Consider the following 18,129-nt stretch of genomic DNA (forward strand, 5'->3'; position numbering starts at 1 on the left):
CTAATAGCCCAGTGTCTGGAGAGAGACACCGACCGATTGATACACAATATTTAATAACCCAGTGTCATAGAGCCATGAATATTCGTGACACTAGGGTCAAAGGCTGAATAATAAATATGAACACAGGTAAATATTACTATATGGTTTTGTATTCTACAAGCTGTTGTCCTGACAGTGGAAAGTGACAATAATGACTTTATGACATCAGAGGGCATGTGTTTTTGGGAGCTATGGTCATTCCACTGGTCTGTGGCTGTAATGACCACATGTCACAGATGACTGAGACTTGTGAGAATTTTGTTTTCTGGGAAATGGACAGTGGTTATGATGGCCGTATGACTTCAGAGGGCTGGAATGTTTCTTTGTGTTTAATAATCTTTGGTCACTACTGTGGTTGTAATGACTGTGTTCCTGGGTTTCTGGAAGCTCTAGTCACTATGGTGGCCACTGGGTGTGAAAACTACGTGATTTCAGAGGGCTTGGACTTGTGAGAGTGTTTTTAAACTATGGTCTGGCTACAATGAGTCTGTTTCTGGGTTTCAAGACGCTGTGGTCACTATAATGGATGATGGCTCTATTGACTGTGTTTGTGTGAGCGGTGGTCTCTACAGTGGGAGGTATATGTATTAACAGTTTTCCTGGGATTTGTGGTCACTACATAGTAGACAGCAATTGTAATGACTGTGTTTCTGTTATCTGTGGTCAATAAGGTGAACAGAAGTATGTATGTAATGGCTGTGTTCCTATGGTTTTTGGAGCTGTCGGTACTGCAAAGGACAGTGGCTATATTTCTGGTTTTCTAGGTCACTACAGTGGACAGTGACTTTAATGATATATAACTTCAGAGTTCTGGGACTTGTGTGTGTATCTGAGAGCTGGGTCAATGTAGTGGTCAGTGGTTTTTGTTGAACCTGTGGTCACTGCAGTGAACCGTGGTTTTAAAGACTGTAGGACTTCGGTTTTTGTGTTTCTGTGAGCTTTGGTCACAGTGGTCACAGTGGACAGTGGCTGTAAAGACAGTGTTCCTGTGTTTCTGGAAGCTGTGATCAGTACAGTGGACAGTAGCTGTAATGACTGTGTTCCTGGGTTTTTGGGAGCTGTGCTCGGTACAGTATACAGTGGCTGTAATGACTATATTCCTGCGTATCTGGGTGCTGGGGTCAGTACAGTGGACAGTGATTGAAATGGGCATGTTCGTGGGATTTTATGCTTGCACATAAATACTTAAATACTTGCATTTGACACTAATTTCTGATTTCCAATGAATACAGAACAAACAAAAAATCATTCTTATTAAAACTTCGCAATATACAGACAATAATCCATATCATTATGTAAATAAGACAAAACCAAAAAACACAAATTAAATGATTTAAAGTTGTGAAATAGCAGACAAGTCCTTTATAACCATAAGCACAATTGCCTGTAGCTTTTAAATTCTTGGTGTAATGTCATGATATCCTTATATTAATGCAGTTACTCTCAGTTAATAAGAACAAGTTACTAATAATAAATCACAGATACTAATTATTTTTGCAATTCATGTTAAAATCTGTATTTTCTAACACCACGGTACAGCTTGTCCTTTTCAATATCATAATACAGCAAACCTGGTCTACATGAACCAGAAAATACTATTATCAATTTTATTTTAAAGCTTTAAAAACTGCAAGGGACAGTTATCTAACAATGCCAGTGTTTAACATTTTCAAAACATAACTGTATTTCTTTAAATTAAATATTTCACACAAATAACTTCCTATCATAATGGAACACCTGTTCTCTTGACACCCTAAACACACTAAACAAGTGTGAAATGACTTTGAACTGAATCTCAGAAAGCTGGAAATTAAGAGGAATAATGGCAGCATTAATACTATAGTCCTAATACTCAGTCATTAATAACACACTTATCTCTATTAATACATCAGTCTGAAATAATAAAATTACAGGGTCTCCATAATACTCTAGTCTTTAAAACACTGAGTTTAATTAATACATCAGTCTGTAATCATGTATTAGTTTTAATGTATTAATAAAATGTTTGTAATAATAAATAAAAATAAAATAACATATTAAAATAAAAACCCCAGTGTAAACACGACAATTATTTGTGATTCACCCTAATATTATACTATTATATAATACTTTTTTCAACATTTCTTATACTTCTCAAGTTCCATGAGAAAGCTTACATATTGTTTTTATTTTTATGGTGACAGATTGGGAGTTTTACCTAATTTATATAGAAGTTTTATACATGAAATATGTTTAGAAAGTATCAATAGAGGGTGATAATAACTAGCCTCCGCTGTAGATTGCTTACCTGAAAATTCCAAATCCTTATAAAGTTCATAAATGTTTATGGACTGAAACATGGACTGAAGATAAAATGCTTCCTCTGGCAATGTACAACTGCTGAAGTTGGTGTACAAAGGCAGAGGAAGAATTTTATCAATGCTGTGTTTTTTTTATCTGATCCACACATGCAGAAATAGACAGAAGTCAATTGGTTATGATTTTTATTAATACCTTTAAAGCTGAATTTAAAACAGAATATTAACATTTTTCAATTACTTTTTGATTCAATTACAATTTTGATTACAATTTTATAGAAGAAAATTGGGAGATCTTAAATTATTATCATTAATAAGCCATTAAAAAATAAAATTGTTTAAAGCAACTATTTTTTCTATTTCACAGACTCCCCTAAAATCATTTGCAATAATTTGGGATAAAATCCCACAGAATTGAATTTAAAATACAACATTAAAACCTTTCAACCCAAACTATTACAAAAATACTTTTTCACTCCTTTTTCATTTAAATCTTTAATCGCAGTTGTTGTTTTCTGTCTGGACAGGAGAAGACTTTACACTTACTGGCTGAGCTGTGCAGCACCAGGACAGCGAGAGAGAAGATGGATAGGCAGCTCTCCATTGTTGTTAGGACAGAGCACAGCTGAGACCCCTGTCTTCACACCTGAGCCCGCAGGGCAACTGAACTTCTGCTCCGTACCCCGGACGCCTAGTAACAACAAAGCCCCTTGCCCCGCCAATCACACACAGCACTGCCTTTTCAGATTGACAGCAGGAAACTCTCAAACAGGAGGGATGGCCAATCGGACAGGGCCTTTTCAGTCTTCACCATATATATCAGAGCCACATCACTGTTTCCTCTCCCTGAAGACACTCCCAGCAATGCGGAGGAGAGGAGAGACAGAAGCAGCTCTGTGTCTCACGGGACGAAACACACAGATACAGACAGCAGGGCTTGCAGGTTCTACAGGGGCAGGAAGAGATCAGATATTAAACTAAAAAATCTCTGTAGTACTAAATAAGTAATATAATTGTAAATCCATGTGAAGTTAATCTATTAAGTGAAATAAAAAGTTCAGGCAGTGTGTCCTGAATATGGTCTTGTGTGTCTCTTACTGTCTGTCGTAGTTCAGGTGGGTAGCTGCGTCAGCATGCGTAGTCTGCAAAGGAACAAGTAATAGGTTTATTCCATGCTGAAAGGAGAAGAAAGGAAACACAGCATCTTGGCCATGGGGAGCCTTCTTCAGGTGTAATCCTTATTATTATTGTTATTAGTAGTAGTAGTTGTTGTAGTAGCAGTAGCTTTAGTAGCATTAGTAGTAGCAGTAGCTGCTGTAGCAGTAGTAGCTCTTGCTGTCTGTGTCAGGCGGTGTCCAGTGACTGGTGTCCTGCAGTGAGTCACAGAGACAGCAGTGTATTCTAGTCCTGGTCAGGGACAGTGTGAGGACAGCCTGTCCTCAAGGGGGTAGTGAGAACACTGAGGTCAGCACAGAAATACAGAGACAAGGTGGACTGAATAAGAACTAGCTGTCCTGTGGCTGTGATCACAGATCAAGAATTTAAATGAGAGAAAAGCCCAGCAGTGACTGTCCCCTCTGTACTGAGCCTGGTGGACATCGGCTCTTCCACTTGAGTCCCTCAGACCCTGAGTCTGTCCCTGTGCAGCTCCAGTCTATACAGATTTTCCAGTCCCTCCAGCTGTGGACCCAGTGTCTCTCTGTGTAGAGCTGCCTGTGTGACTGAGACCATTTAACAGCACAGTAAAGCTAAACTGATACTGATACACTGATACGGCCCCAGGCTGAACAGAGTGAGAACACAGCTCACCTCCTCCTCATCATCATCCTTATTATTATTATTACTAGTTGATGTAGAAGCAGTAGCTTTAGTAGCATTAGTAGTAGCAGTAGCTGCAGTAGCAGTACTAGCTCTACTAATAGTAGCAGTATTAGCAGCAGTGGTTAGTAGTTACGCTGTATTTAAATTCTTCCATTCAACAATATAGCAGAGCTACTGTGTAAAGCTATAAAGCTTCACCAAAATAATTGCAGCACAAGGATCAGAAGAGTCAGATTCAAACTTGAAAAAACAACAAAATGATTAATTAGAAACAATCAGTCCTATCAGCAGAGATTTAAGACAACAATCCCTGGCCAGGATGGAAAATATTTGTTTGGTAACATGGCAATATAATTTTACAGAGGGACATATTATTTTCAGTAAAACTGCAGTTTCTCTTCACCCCTTTGTCTTTAGGAAATGGGTCTGTTTCCTCAGAGTTGTACTGGAGCTGCAAGTCAGACTGCAGTGAGTCTATGGTTTGTGCTCCTCTGAGATCTTCCAGCATAGGAAGCCAGGCTGTTCTGTGAGGCTGTGGGTATCAGTATGATGAGGCAGCTGAGAGCTGAGCTGTACAGGGAGACACACAGGGGAGCCCAGTGTTTAGTGCTGTACAGGGTGGCAGGTCCTCTCCACACACAGCTCAGTGTGTATCTCAGGGCTGAACAGGAGGGGCTGTTGCTGTCAGAATGGAGACTGACTCTCAGAGTTCCAGTGTCAGTATGAGGAGAAGCTCTCAGACCTGACTGCTGCCAGAGCCTCTGAGCCTGCGTGGCCATGAGCCCTGAGCTCCTCAGCAGCTGAGGAAAGCCTCCTGTCTCCTGTGGTCACAGTGTGGTTGAACATCTGCACTGTCTTCCTGCTCCTTCTCCTCTCTCTCCCCCTTCCTGTCTCTTTCGCTGCGTATGCTCTTATCTGTCCATCTCTCTCTCTGCTCTTCTTTTACCCTGACAGTCTGTGTGAGGTATCTAGAGGGGATGTAACATCACTTGGCAAAAAACAAGGTAAAATAAACAAAAATCTCTTCTCAGTCAGATTCACAGCTCTGACTCACAGACAGACTTTTCACTCTTGACAATCCAGAACCAGACGACATTCAGACAATCAGTGTTGCACCATGAATAATATCAGACAGAACAGCCTGGACTCATGTCACATGTCCCCTTTATCTCCTTCCTCCCAGCCTCTTAGAGACAGAGAAGAGCTCCTGGTTCTCCTCTCTGTGAACTGGGCTCAGGGGTCACTGAGCTGGCAGCTGTGGGCTCTGTTCCAGGTCAGAAGCAAGAAGCTTCTATTAACCCTTTCCCGGACCTCCATCACTTGAGTATTACTGTCTTGATTCATCATCTTTACCGTAAGTCTGCCTCCAAAGATCTTTCAGAAATATTTTAACTGACTCATACCTTCTCCCGTAAGCACCCTGGCATTCCCACACATACTAAATTCCATACACTTTCATCCAGGAACTACTTATCCAACCACGTCTCTCTCTTCGATATTTAAACACTCTTCATCGGCTTACCTACGCTCACTATTGAGAACTCCTCCACAGCTTTCTCTTGTGCGTTCTACTATTCTCGACCTGTCTCCTTTCATTACCCAACCTGGTTCTCCTACTTTTGACATCGCTCTTGCCTAACGACTTGGATTTGGAATCTTGGAATCTTGGATTTACTTTTGCTCGAACTCCCTTCCTCACGACTTTGCACAGGGGTCCAACAACTCCCCCCCCCTTCAGAAATCCTGACACACCAGCCCTGGGATTCAGCTGCTCTCACACGTCTCTCACAGAGAGTCTTATAAATATACAGTTAAACAGTGTCTTAAAACAGTTATACAGTTAATGAAAATATCAGACCAGCTGTGAGACTGAAAGCTTAGCTGGAAATAAAACTAGCAGACGCAGTCCACTAATAATTGCTTACACTTATATAGCACTTTTCTGGACACTCCACTCAAAGCACTTTACAGGTAATGGGGGTCTCCCCTCCACCACCACCAATGTGCTACATCCATCTGGATGATGCGATGGCAGCCATAGTGCGCCAGAACGCTCACCACACATCAGCTATCAGTGGGGGAGAGCAGAGTAATGAAGCCAATTCATAGATGGGGATTATTAGGAGGCCATAATTGGTAGGGGCCAATGGGAAATTTGGCAAAGACGCAGGGGTTACACCCTTACTCTTTTCAAGAAACGCCCTGGGATTTTTAATGACCACAGGGAGTCACAACCTCTGCTTTATGTCTTATCCACCTTTTTACAGTATAGCATCCCCATCACTATACTTGGGCATTAGGACCAACTTGGACCACAGGGTGAGCGCCCCCTGCTGGCCCCACTAACACCTCTTCCAGCAGCAACCTTAGTTTTTCCCAGGAAGTCTCTTATCCAGGTACTGACCAGGGTCACACCTACTGACGTTTAGTGGGTTGCTAGCTGTAAGTTGAATGGTGATATGGCTGCTGACATAATGCCTAATATATATTATGACATGTCATTTACCAAACTGCTTTATACCATATGGTGTCACGGGAAGCCAAAGCCTACATGGCAAGCAACGAGCACAAGGCAGGGTACACCCTGGATGGGGCACCAGTCCATCGCAGGGCAAGTGCAAGCTAAACATACATGGGGACAATTTAGAGGCCACAGTAAAGGCTGAGAGGGGAAATCTGGCCTGCACACTGGGCTATCTCACAACTCTTATCGAGAAATGCCTAGTGATCTTTAATGACCACTGAGAGTCAGGGTATGTCTAATATATTCTTTTTATAATTAAAACCTTGAAAAAAACTCATTAATAATAATAAAATAGTTCATATGCATACTATATTGAAAACAATTAATAATTTATATATCACAATATGTTAAATATAAATTTGACATTCACAATTTCCTAAAATCCCTGTGGGCTTATCTGGTGTGATTGACTCTTTACACCCTCAGTATATATAAAAAAAAACACCTGCTGGGCATACCATGATACGATACGATACGAATACGATAGGGGTTTAAAAGACTTCAGATTTTAAGTTTTTAAGTTTGTATTTCTTGTAACTCTTAATATAATGGCAAATATAAATGCAATATTTATCACCTAATATTGTGAGTCTTAAAAATCTGCATGAGCTGTGTTCAAATTAGAGGTTTTGTGACAAATACAAATATACATATACACATATACATTTTAATAAGTATAGCATAATTTGTCTTACATATTGTTACATCACATTGTTAGACAGTTTCTCTTTCCAGGCTGCTGTCACTGAGTTTGAATTCTCTGGACAATCAGGTCTGCCTAACCTCTCTGGTCTGTGTCCAGTTCCTAATATCAGTCTGTGGTCACCAAACCTGTCCTTTCTGGATAGTCAAGTCTGTCTGTGTCCAGTTTCTAAAAACAAGCACTAATCACTGAGCTTAAACTCTCTGTACAGTCAGGTCTGACTGTGTCCATTTTCTATGTCCAGGCTGTTGTCACTGAGCTTGTCCTTTCTGGACAGCCATGTCTGTGTCCAGTTTCAATGTCCAGGCTGTGGTCACTGAGTTTGTTTTCTCTGCAGAGCCAGATCTGTCTGTGTCCAATTTTTATATCCAGGCTTTGGTCCCTGAGCTTGTCCTCTCTGGACAGTCATGTCTGTTGGTGTCCAGTTTCTATGTCCAGGCTGTAGTCACTGAACCTGTCCTCTCTGAACAGCCAGGTTTGTCTGTGTCAGGTTTCTGTATCCAGGCTATGATATTTGATCTTCTCTTCTCTGGACAGTTAGGTCTGACCATGTCCAGTTTCAATTTCCATGCTGTGGTCACTGAGCTTGTCCTCTCTGCACAGCCAGGTCTGTCTGTGTCAACTTCTTGGACCAGGCTGTGGTCACTGAGCCTGTCATCCCTGGTAGTGAGATCTGTCTGTGTCCAGTTTCTATACCCAGGCTGTGGTCACCAAGCCTGTCTTCTCTGCAAAGTTTGTGTCCTGGTTCTATGGCCTGGCTGTAGTCACTGAGCTTGTCCTCTCTGGACAGGCAGGTCTCTCTGTGTCCATTTTCTATGTCCAGACTGTGGTCACTGACCCTGTCTTCTCCGGACAGCTAGATCTGTCTGTTGCATTTCTATGACCAGGCTGTGGTCCCAGAATTATCTTCTCTAGACAGTGAGGTTCGTCTGTGTCCAGTTTCTGTGGCCAGGCTGTGAACACTGAGCCTGTCCTTTCTCGGCAGTCAGGTCTCTCTGTGTCCATGCAGACATGCTGAACGGTCTGAATCTCTGTCTTAAGGAATATTGTTCACTGGCAGCCTAAAGACACTGAATCTTTTGAACAGAGAATGCTACAAGTAGATCTTATACGAGTATATAGGAACTTCAAAACCAGAGAGATAGTCAACTCAGACAACTTCTTCACAACAAACAATGACACACAAACCCAAGGGTTTGCAACACATGCAACACATTTAAAACTAAGATGAGGCAGTTTCTTAAAGAAATGACAAGAGTGGACACCATGACATCAATATCAAAATCTGACATGATCCTTTTTCCTCTTACTGCTTTTCTCTTTTGCTTACTTATCTTTAATGTTGAATAATTAATTGTGCGGTTAACCATGGTTAACATGTAGTGCATTTCTACTGACATCCAACACTAGTTTTTCAGTGGATTTTAACCTTTAAATCTGTAGTAAACTACAAGGTCTGGTTTTTTGACCTTCACATGGAGATTTTACTTTTTAAATGTGAACAAAGGTATCCGTCTGCCTTTTCATACCACAGCTAGTTCTATCATTGAAAGAATAGCTAAACTGAAATAATAATTAAATGCAAAAGCATAGTATAAATTGAATGGTATAAACCGTAATGCATTTCTTGCATTTCATAACGAGGAGTGTTTGTCTTAACTGTTTTTACACAGGGCTGTAATAGGAAAGAATGTTGAAATATTCTGTGTGAAAACACTTCCATTAATAAATTAGCTTTGTTTTACATTCCAGGAGTTAAATGCTCTGTTAACTGTTCTCTTGCGTTTTAAGAAAAAAAAACTACATCTGGACAACTGATAAAAACAATGTAATAATTAATTATATACATTTAGTTCATTGCTAATTGTATATAATTAGTATTATTTTCAAAAGCTACAAAATGCTGTGAAAAGAGCAAAGGGCTAGAACACAATAAAACAATGATGAATTATTATTTTATATATAACACATAAAGTCAAATGAAATACATTTGTCAATATAAAATGTGTAGTTGCATGTTGTGTAATGTTTTGATATCTTCCTATAAAGTTAAATCTGTGTTATCTTTAAGTAGTGCAGTTGGAATTTAACACCTGAGGTCTTGTAGAGGTTCAACACAAAAATCATTTCACAGACACTTTACACATTCAAATATACTAAATCATTATCTGCATTAATTTAAAACCAGACCTCTATTCAAAGATCAACTTCTGCATTATTTATATTGGTATCCGTATTAATTGTATTAGTATCCGTAATTGAAAGAATAGTGAGTAGAAATTCCTAATACTAGAAATATTATATTATTATTTTGAGCTTTTCTGATTTTTTGTATTTGGTTTGTGTCTTTAAAATGACTTTTAGAAAATAGTCATACTCAGAAAATTTAAATTAGAATTAATAACAAAGTAGATATGTCTTGGATCATATATAAAAAATATAAAAGCAACATCTGTCTTATCTCCTCACATTGTCTGATATCATGGAAGCTTTCCTGCTGATTCTCTGTTAAATTAATTCAATAATTTAGAAAGTTTTACCCAAGTATACAGACAGTAATACATCAAATGTATCCTAAAAAAATGGAACACCAACCACCTATGACACAACCTCTGGAGCTCATTCTGACTGTCTGTCTGAAACAGAATCAGTGCCTCCTTCTGACCAAGCTGGGAGGAGAAATAATAATGGGACACTTACTGGCAAGAGAGAAGATGGACAGGGAGCTCTCCATTGTCGTCAGCACAGAGTGCAGCCGAGACCCCTGTCTTCACCCCTAAGCCCACAGGGCAACTGAGCTGCTGCTCCGCACCACGGACCCCCAGTAACAACGCAGCCTCCCGCCCTGCCAAATACACACAAGCAATGCCTTTTCAGACTGAGAGCAGGAACCTCTCACACAGGCGGGACAGCCAATCAGACAGGGCCCTTTCAGTCTTCTCCATATATATAAGAACCACATCACTGTTTCCTCTCCCTGAAGACACTCCCAACAGTGAGAGCAGAGCAGGGAGAGCAGATACAGGAGCTGCTCTGTGTCTCACTGGAGGAAACACAGATACAGATACAGATACAGTTACAGATACAGACAGCAGGGCTGCAGGTGCTGCAAGGGCAGGAAGAGCTCAGATGTTACTAAATTATATCTTCCATTCTAGTTATGCAATATAACTGTAAATCTGTATGAAGTTAATCAATTATATACAATAAAAAAACAAAACACAATTTTTATCTACTCAGAAGTTTCCAGTAACTGCTGTCCTGAATATGGTCCTGTGTGTCTGGCTCTCTATGTCAGGCAGTGTCCAGTGACTGGTGTCCTGCTGTGAGTCTTCTGGTCCTGGTCAAGGTTAGTGTGAGGAGAGATTGTGATTAAGGTAGCACTGAGGTCACTCAGGTCAGTACAGGAGCCAAATAATTTTAAAAAGAAAGAAAAGCCCAACAGTGACTCTTCTCTCTGTACTGAGCCTGGTGGACAGCAGCTCTTCCAGTTGAGTCCCTCAGACCCTGAGTCTGTCCCTGTGTACTGTAGCTCCAGTCCACACAGATGCTCCAGCCCCTCCAGCTGTGGCCCTAGTGCCTCTAAGTGTGGAGCTGACTGTGTGATTAAGACTATCTAACAGCACAGTGGAGCTGAACTGATACTGACACACCCCCAGGCTGAACAGAGCGAGGACACGGGTTGCCTTCTCTAGTTAGTCTTAGTGGTAGTAGTAATAGCAGTTAAATATTGGTAGTAGCAGTAGTGTCAGTGGCAGAAGTATAACAGAAGTAACGGTAGCTTTAGTATCATTAGTATTAGCAGCTGGATGGGTAGCTACAGTATAGTAGCTATTGTAGCAGTAGTAGCTGTATTTATAGTGGGAGTATTAGCAGTAGTAGTAACAGAAGTAGTACTAGTGGTAGCAGCAGTAGTAGTAGCTATAGTAACAGTAATAGCTGTACTAATAATAACAGTATTAGCAGTAGTAGTATTAGTAGTTATGCTTTATTTAAGCTCTTTAGTTCAACAATATAGGACTAAGCTTCTGTGTTGCAGCTTCAACATAATAACTGCAGCAGCAGGAGCAGAAGAGCAGGAGTCATTTTCAAAGTGGAAAAAAGCAACAAATAATGAATTAACAATTTTTAATATAATGACGTGACAACATGCTCGGTAAAACTGCACACTCTCTTCACCCCTCTGTTATTAGAAAATGGCCTGTTGTCTCAGAGCTTTACTGAGCTGCAGGTCAGACTGCAGTGAGTCTGTGGTTTGTGCTCCTCGGAGCTCTTCCAGCACAGGAAGCCAGGCTGTACTGTGAGGCTGTGGGTCTCAGTGTTAAGAGGCAGCTGAGAGCTGAGCTGTACAGGAAGACACACGGGGGAGCCCAGTGTTAAGTGCTGTACAGGGTGACAGGCCCTCTCCACACACAGCTCAGTGTGTATCTCAGGGCTGAACAGGAGGGGCTGTTGCTGAGAGAGCTGAGTTGTACAGAGGAGCCCAGGGTTCAGAGCTCTAGTGCTCTACAGGTTAACAGGTTCTCTCCCCACACAGCTCTCTCAGTGTGTCTTTCAGGGCTGAATAGGAAGGGCTGTTCCTGTCAGAATGGACCTGACTCTCAGAGTTCCAGTGTCAGTATGAGGAGAAGCTCTCAGACCTGACTGCTGCCAGATCCTCTGAGCCTGAGTGGCCATGAGCCCTGAGCTCCTCAGCAGCTGAGAGAAGCCTCCTGTCTCCTGTGGACACAGTGTGTTCGAACACCTGCACTGTCTTCCTGCTCCTTCTCCTCTATCTCCCCCTTCCTGTCTCTTTCGCTGTGTGTGGTCTTATCTGTCCATCTCTCTCTCTCCTCTCCTCTCGCTCTGACAGTCTGTGCAGAGTATCTGAAGGGGATATAGTAACATCACTTTGCAAAAGGAAAAGACTTCTCAGAGGCAAACTAAAAAAAAAATGCTTTATTCTCTTCTCAGTGAGATTCAAAGTTCAGACTCACACACAGAGCTCTGGGTCCCTCAGTACTTTACCCAGACTCCTACCTCCTGAACAGACAGAAGCTCATCTCCATCCTTCTCTTTATCCTGATAATCCGGAACCAGGGGACATTCAGACAATCAGTGCTGCTACATGAATAATATCAGACAGAACAGCCTGGACTCATGTCACATCTCCCCCTTTTCTCCTTCCTTTGTCAGGAACTGAGAATTGTCTGATTATTTCTTTTCATTGTTACTTATGTAATGATCACCAGAATTGATCAGTGCATTGATTCTCAGCAGCAGCAGACCAATGTCTACAATAGTGACAGTTGACCCGACTATAGCTCTGAGCTGTGGGAAGAAGACCTGTCTGTGTGTGATTTCACACCAGCTCTTGGATTCAGTGGACATATTCTCACACGTCTCTCACAGTCTTATAAATACACAGTTAAACAGAGCCTCATAACAGTAGTACAGCTAATTAACTCCTCAGACCAGCTGTGGAACCGAGAACTCGAGTGGAAATATAACCAGGAGACGCACTGAATCAGCTTTGTAAAGCATTAGTCTGTGAAGTAAACTATTTTTGGTCTGTTTAATGAATTGTATTAATCAGTTTGTCACTCTCCTTCTCCAGCTGTTATGAATCGCCTCTCTTCACAGCCCGGTATGTTATTTGTGGAGGTGTTATATCTTCTAAAAAGAGGACATTTTTGGAATGATTTTGCTCAGCATAGACCCAGCAAGCAACGCAGGAGTGGGTGAAAGACAGATTGCCGGACGATGGAGAAGAAGAGGGAGAGGAATTAAAATGCTTGGTGGCATTCGCTACAGAGGAAGACCACGAGTTATTGTGTCTGGTAAGATTAGAGCTACCATGATAGACCATATTATGGTCAAAAAATCCAGGGATGAGTCAAACAGGAAATCCAAAAACAGGGTGAAAGTCCAAAGCCAGGCGATCCATCTGAGACAGACGATTAAATTCCAGAACCGTGTTGGGACCTGCAGGGGGAACGGGAACGGGAACAAGAACAGAAGCTAAAACCATAACGGAGCCAGGCGCATCCAGGTCCCGGGCTCGCATGATGCGGAAACCAATGCAGAGCCCTGATTAGCGTCAGCGTCTGGCTTTTAAGGCTTATAAGGGGGAACTGAAAAGGGTCTGGAACAGGGAACAGGTGCGGGAGATAAATCAAACAAGGAAGGGCTGGAGCGCCCTTAAGAGGAGGGGTTTGTGATCGTGACAAGAAGAACAGGGAGACTAAAACCTGCACTACTGTACCTGCAACTGATAGTTTTTTTTTTTTCAGTACTACAGTACAGTTTTTTATGTCAATATTGCTGTACTACCATTTTGTCATTTTTGTCACTTTTCATTTGTCTTCCATTTTTTCCTCTTGCATGTACTGTGGTGGTTCATCGTATAGAGTTGAGCATGTGCCATCCTGTTTTGTAATGGTAAGTGTGTTAAAAAAGATTGTGTAAACAAAGAACAAATAAAAACCTATAATTACAATAAAGAGAAATTCGAGAGCACAACATTGTTTGCTACACGGGAGCCTGACGTAAAATAAACCATCGACTGTAACGCAACCCGTCTTTCGTGTTTTTCAGGTCATTGTGCCGTGATGGACAAAGTATTCTTGTTGGAATAAAAAAGTTTGCAGTTGTCTCAAAATTGAGACACGTTGGCAGTGTTTTGATAGTGTTACGGATTCGGCCAGTGAAACCGAAATCAAGTAGTGAACCCACTTGCAGGAGCCGATAGAGACAAGTCGTGATCCAAATAACGTAGCCAAAGGAGAGAGCCGAGAGTCCAGGGGAAGCCAGTGATCCAAACAGGGAGAGAGTAGCCAAAGCCAGACCGTAATACCGGAACCAGACCAGACCGGAAAACCAATACTGAGAGAGGAGGTAGGGAAAGACTAATGCTTAAATACCAGATGAGACGGAGGTGTGGTGCTGAAAGCATACACTGATAGGTGGACTAATGAACTAAGGCTACGCCTTCTTCTGCCTCTTTCGTTGCTGAGAGGCAGGGATCGTAACAGATAGTGCATTTTGGTGTGAAACGAACAGTTGTGCCAAGTTTCATGCTTGTGTAGAGAGTTTTGAAAAACTGAACTTAGTATTGTAAAAAACTGTAATGCTAGTATTCATGTTAATATTAGTGATAATGTTAGTGTCAGAATATTAACAGTCTTTGTCATGTTAGTTCTTGTGATAGCATCACTGTTATTATTAGTATTAGTAGTAAAGCAGTAGCAAAATCCATAATCCAAAGTGGCGAGACAATCAGGCGGCGAGAAAGATTTCGCTCAGGCAAGTAGAACTCAATAATGAGCTTTGAGAGGTGCGGTAGTGAAAAAAGGTGAAAAGTGGTTGGACAATAGGTTAATTGTGGTGAACAGAGTGCGTGGGAATGTGGCGGCTGTCACGGTTGTAGCCCCTCCCCCTTAAGGGCGTTACAGCTCTTTCATTTCTGTGTTGATTTTGTGCACCTGTTCCCTGTTCCTGCCTCCCTACTTAAGCCAGATGCTCACTCTGTTCCGGGCTCTGCATTGGATCCCATACCAGGCGAGTCCGGGACCTGTAACATCTGGTCTCATTCTCCCCTTCCCCCCCCCCCCCCCGACCCTCCACCAGATCCCGCTCCGGTTTTTAATTGTGTTCGTCTTCGTCTTGGATGGACTACCTGGCTTTCGACTTTTGCCTCGTCTTGGATTTCCCTTTGGACTCTCTTTTGGATTGTTTGCCCCTGACTCACCACCCAGAACACCCACACACCATGGACATGCCCTCTGTTTTCATTCCTGACCCCTGCATGATTTTCCCCCGTGTTTTCCTCACTTATCCCAGGATTGTGTCGTGTGGATAGGGTCCAGAAAGAACGCTTCCGTTACAGCAGTGAGTGCATGGTTGTGTGGAGACTCTGATAGTGATGTCTGTGAATGTGTGTAGTATTTGTGTGTGTGGATCTGTGTGGGTGTATATCTGTCAGTGTGTGTGAAGGTGTGTGTAGGTGGGCTTGGGCTCCACTGGTGTGTCTGACAGTAGGGACACATGAACAGGTGTTGAGGTCCAGAGACGCTTGCGAATGGAACCACTTTCTAGAATCCAGACTGTCACTTGCAAAGCGACCAGGTTTGGCTCAAAAGAAAAGAAACACCCAAACAGCAGTGTTCAAATGCAAACAAAACTGGATTTATTGCCATCAAAATAGGGATAACAAAAAAAAAACACCCTCACAAGAGTCCTCTCTGCACACCTTCCCTCCAAGGCACCCTCTCCATACTGAGCTCTCCCAGTCCCTTTTATAGCCCCTCCTCTCCAAGGACCATCCTCTTAAAGCTCACATTTTTTAATAGACATTTAATAGAGATGGGCAATTTGATCAAAATAAAGTATTTAACCATCCATAAAAACTTATACATTTTAACAGAGTCATACAACAGTTACAGTGGTGTGAAAAAGTGTTTGCCCCCTTCCTGATTTCTTATTGTTTGCATGTTTGTCACACTGAAATGTTTCAGATCATCAAACAAATTGAAATATTAGACAAACATAACACAAGTAAACACAAAATGCAGTTTTTAAATGAAGGTTTTTATTATTAAGGGAAAAAAAATCCAAACCTACATGGCCCTGTGTGAAAAAGTGATTGCCCCCCCTGTTAAAACATAAATCAAATGTGGTTTATCACATCTTTGGAAAGCTGAGTTCAATTTCTCTAGCCACACCCAGGTTTGATTACTGCCACACCTGTTCTCAATCAAGAAATCACTTAAATAGGACCTGCCTGACAAAGTAAAGTAGACCAAAAGATCCTCAAAAGCTAGACATCATGCTGCGATCCAAAGAAATTCAGGAACAAATGAGAAACAGAGTAATTGAGATTTATCAGTCTGGAAAAGGTTATAAAGCCATTTCTAAAGCTTTGGGACTCCAGTGAACCACAGTGAGAGCCATTATCCACAAATGGCAAAAACATGGAACAGTGGTGAACCTTCCCAGGAGTGGCCTGCTGACCAAAATTACCCCAAGAGCGCAGCAACGACTCATCCAACCCCACAACAACATCCAAAGAACTGCAGGCTTCACTTGCCTCAGTTAAGGTCAGTGTTCATGACTCCACCATAAGAAAGAGACTGGGCAAAAATGGCCTGCATGGCAGAGTTCCAAGACAAAAACCACTGCTGAGCAAAAAGAACATAAAGGCTTGTCTCAGTTTTGCCAGAAAACATCTTGATGATCCCCAAGACTTTTAGGAAAATACTCTGTGGACTGACAAAACAAAAGTTGAACTTTTTAGAAGGTGTGTGTCCCATTACATCTGGCATAAAAGTAACACAGCATTTCAGAAAAGGAACATCATACCAACAGTAAAATATGGTGGTTGTAGTGTGATGGTCTGGGGCTGTTTTGCTGCTTCAGGACCTGGAAGACTTGCTGTGGTAAATGGAACCATGAATTCTGCTGTCTACCAAAAAATCCTGAAGGAGAATGTCCCGCCATCTGTTCGTGACCTCAAGCTGAAGCGCACTTGGGTTCTGCAGCAGGACAATGATCCAAAACACACCAGCAAGTCCACCTCTGAATGGCTTAAGAAAAGCAAAATGAAGACTTTGGAGTGGCCTACTCAAAGTCCTGACCTGAATGAATTACAAGAATTCTGCAAAGATGAGTGGGCCAAAATTCCTCAACAGCGCTGTAAAAGACTCATTGCCAGGTATCGCAAATGCTTGATTGCAGTTGTTGCTGCTAAGGGTGGTCCAACCAGTTATTAGGTTTAGGGGTCAATCACTTTTTCACACAGGGCCATGTAGGTTTGGATTTTTTTTCCCTTAATAATAAAAACCTTCATTTAAAAACTGCATTTTGTGCTTACTTGTGTTATCTTTGTCTAATATTTCAATTTGTTTGATGATCTGAAACATTTCAGTATGACAAACATGCAAAAAAATAAGAAATCAGGAAGCGGGTAAACACTGTATATATCCACTTAAACAAAACAAATAACCTTACATCTGTTATTTATAGATGGCTCACCAGTAACATTTCCCATTAAGATCATTTGTGGGATACTACAAACAGGAAAGGTGACGGGTGGCCATCTTGAACAACACATTACAATACTCCACTGGGGGAAACACTGCAGTGATTTTTGGTAAACAAAAAAAGGTAAGTATCATTCACACTTCATTCATATCACATACACACTCTCAAACATATCAGAAGGGTAGAGGGAAATATTGGAGTATTTCATATTCATTAAAAGAAAGAAAAATAACCAGCACTCTGTCACAGAGTGTCCAGAGAGCTGTGTCCTCTGTTTTTTACCACTATTACTAGCAATGACAGCAGTAGTAGTAGCGGGAGTATTAGTATCAGAATTAGTATTAGAATTTGTAGTCATGGTCATAGTAATAGCAGCAGTAGCAGCAGTAACAGAAGTGGTAGTTGGATTATCCAAGCAGGTACAGATGCAGCCATTCAAAACGCGTGGGGTATTTCGCGGTACACCGTGGTGGGCATGTCACATGAAAACACTCGGTGTAACGTGTCATTTGACGTCATACTGGAAAGTATCTGGAATCACCTTGTAAAGGAGCCAATAAAGCTTAACCTCTCATGTACAACATTTGAGCTTTTAAATTTAAACTGTGTATTACAGCATGTTAATCATCAGTCATTAAAAAGTTGGTATATTTTATGAAAGCAAGATTGCTCAGTTGTGCAACCTACCATTATCATAAATATTTTAATTATGCAGAAATATTTTA

At 41.4% G+C, this 18,129-nt stretch overlaps 1 protein-coding gene across 1 annotated transcript in view; it reads right to left on the bottom strand.

The window, feature by feature from the left end:
* Positions 1 to 10,118, bottom strand: part of LOC148824502 (scavenger receptor cysteine-rich type 1 protein M130-like) — a 49,400-nt gene extending 39,282 nt beyond the window's left edge. Inside the window, exon 1 of the mRNA XM_088926156.1 lies at positions 10,085 to 10,118. Coding sequence (XP_088782282.1) covers positions 10,085 to 10,118 — 34 coding nt within the window. The remainder of the gene's footprint in view (positions 1 to 10,084) is intronic.
* Positions 10,119 to 18,129: the final 8,011 nt, after the last annotated feature.

The sequence above is a fragment of the Atractosteus spatula genome, chromosome 10 (genome assembly GCF_055471065.1).
Source record: "Atractosteus spatula isolate fAtrSpa1 chromosome 10, fAtrSpa1.hap1, whole genome shotgun sequence".
NCBI lineage: Eukaryota > Metazoa > Chordata > Actinopteri > Semionotiformes > Lepisosteidae > Atractosteus > Atractosteus spatula.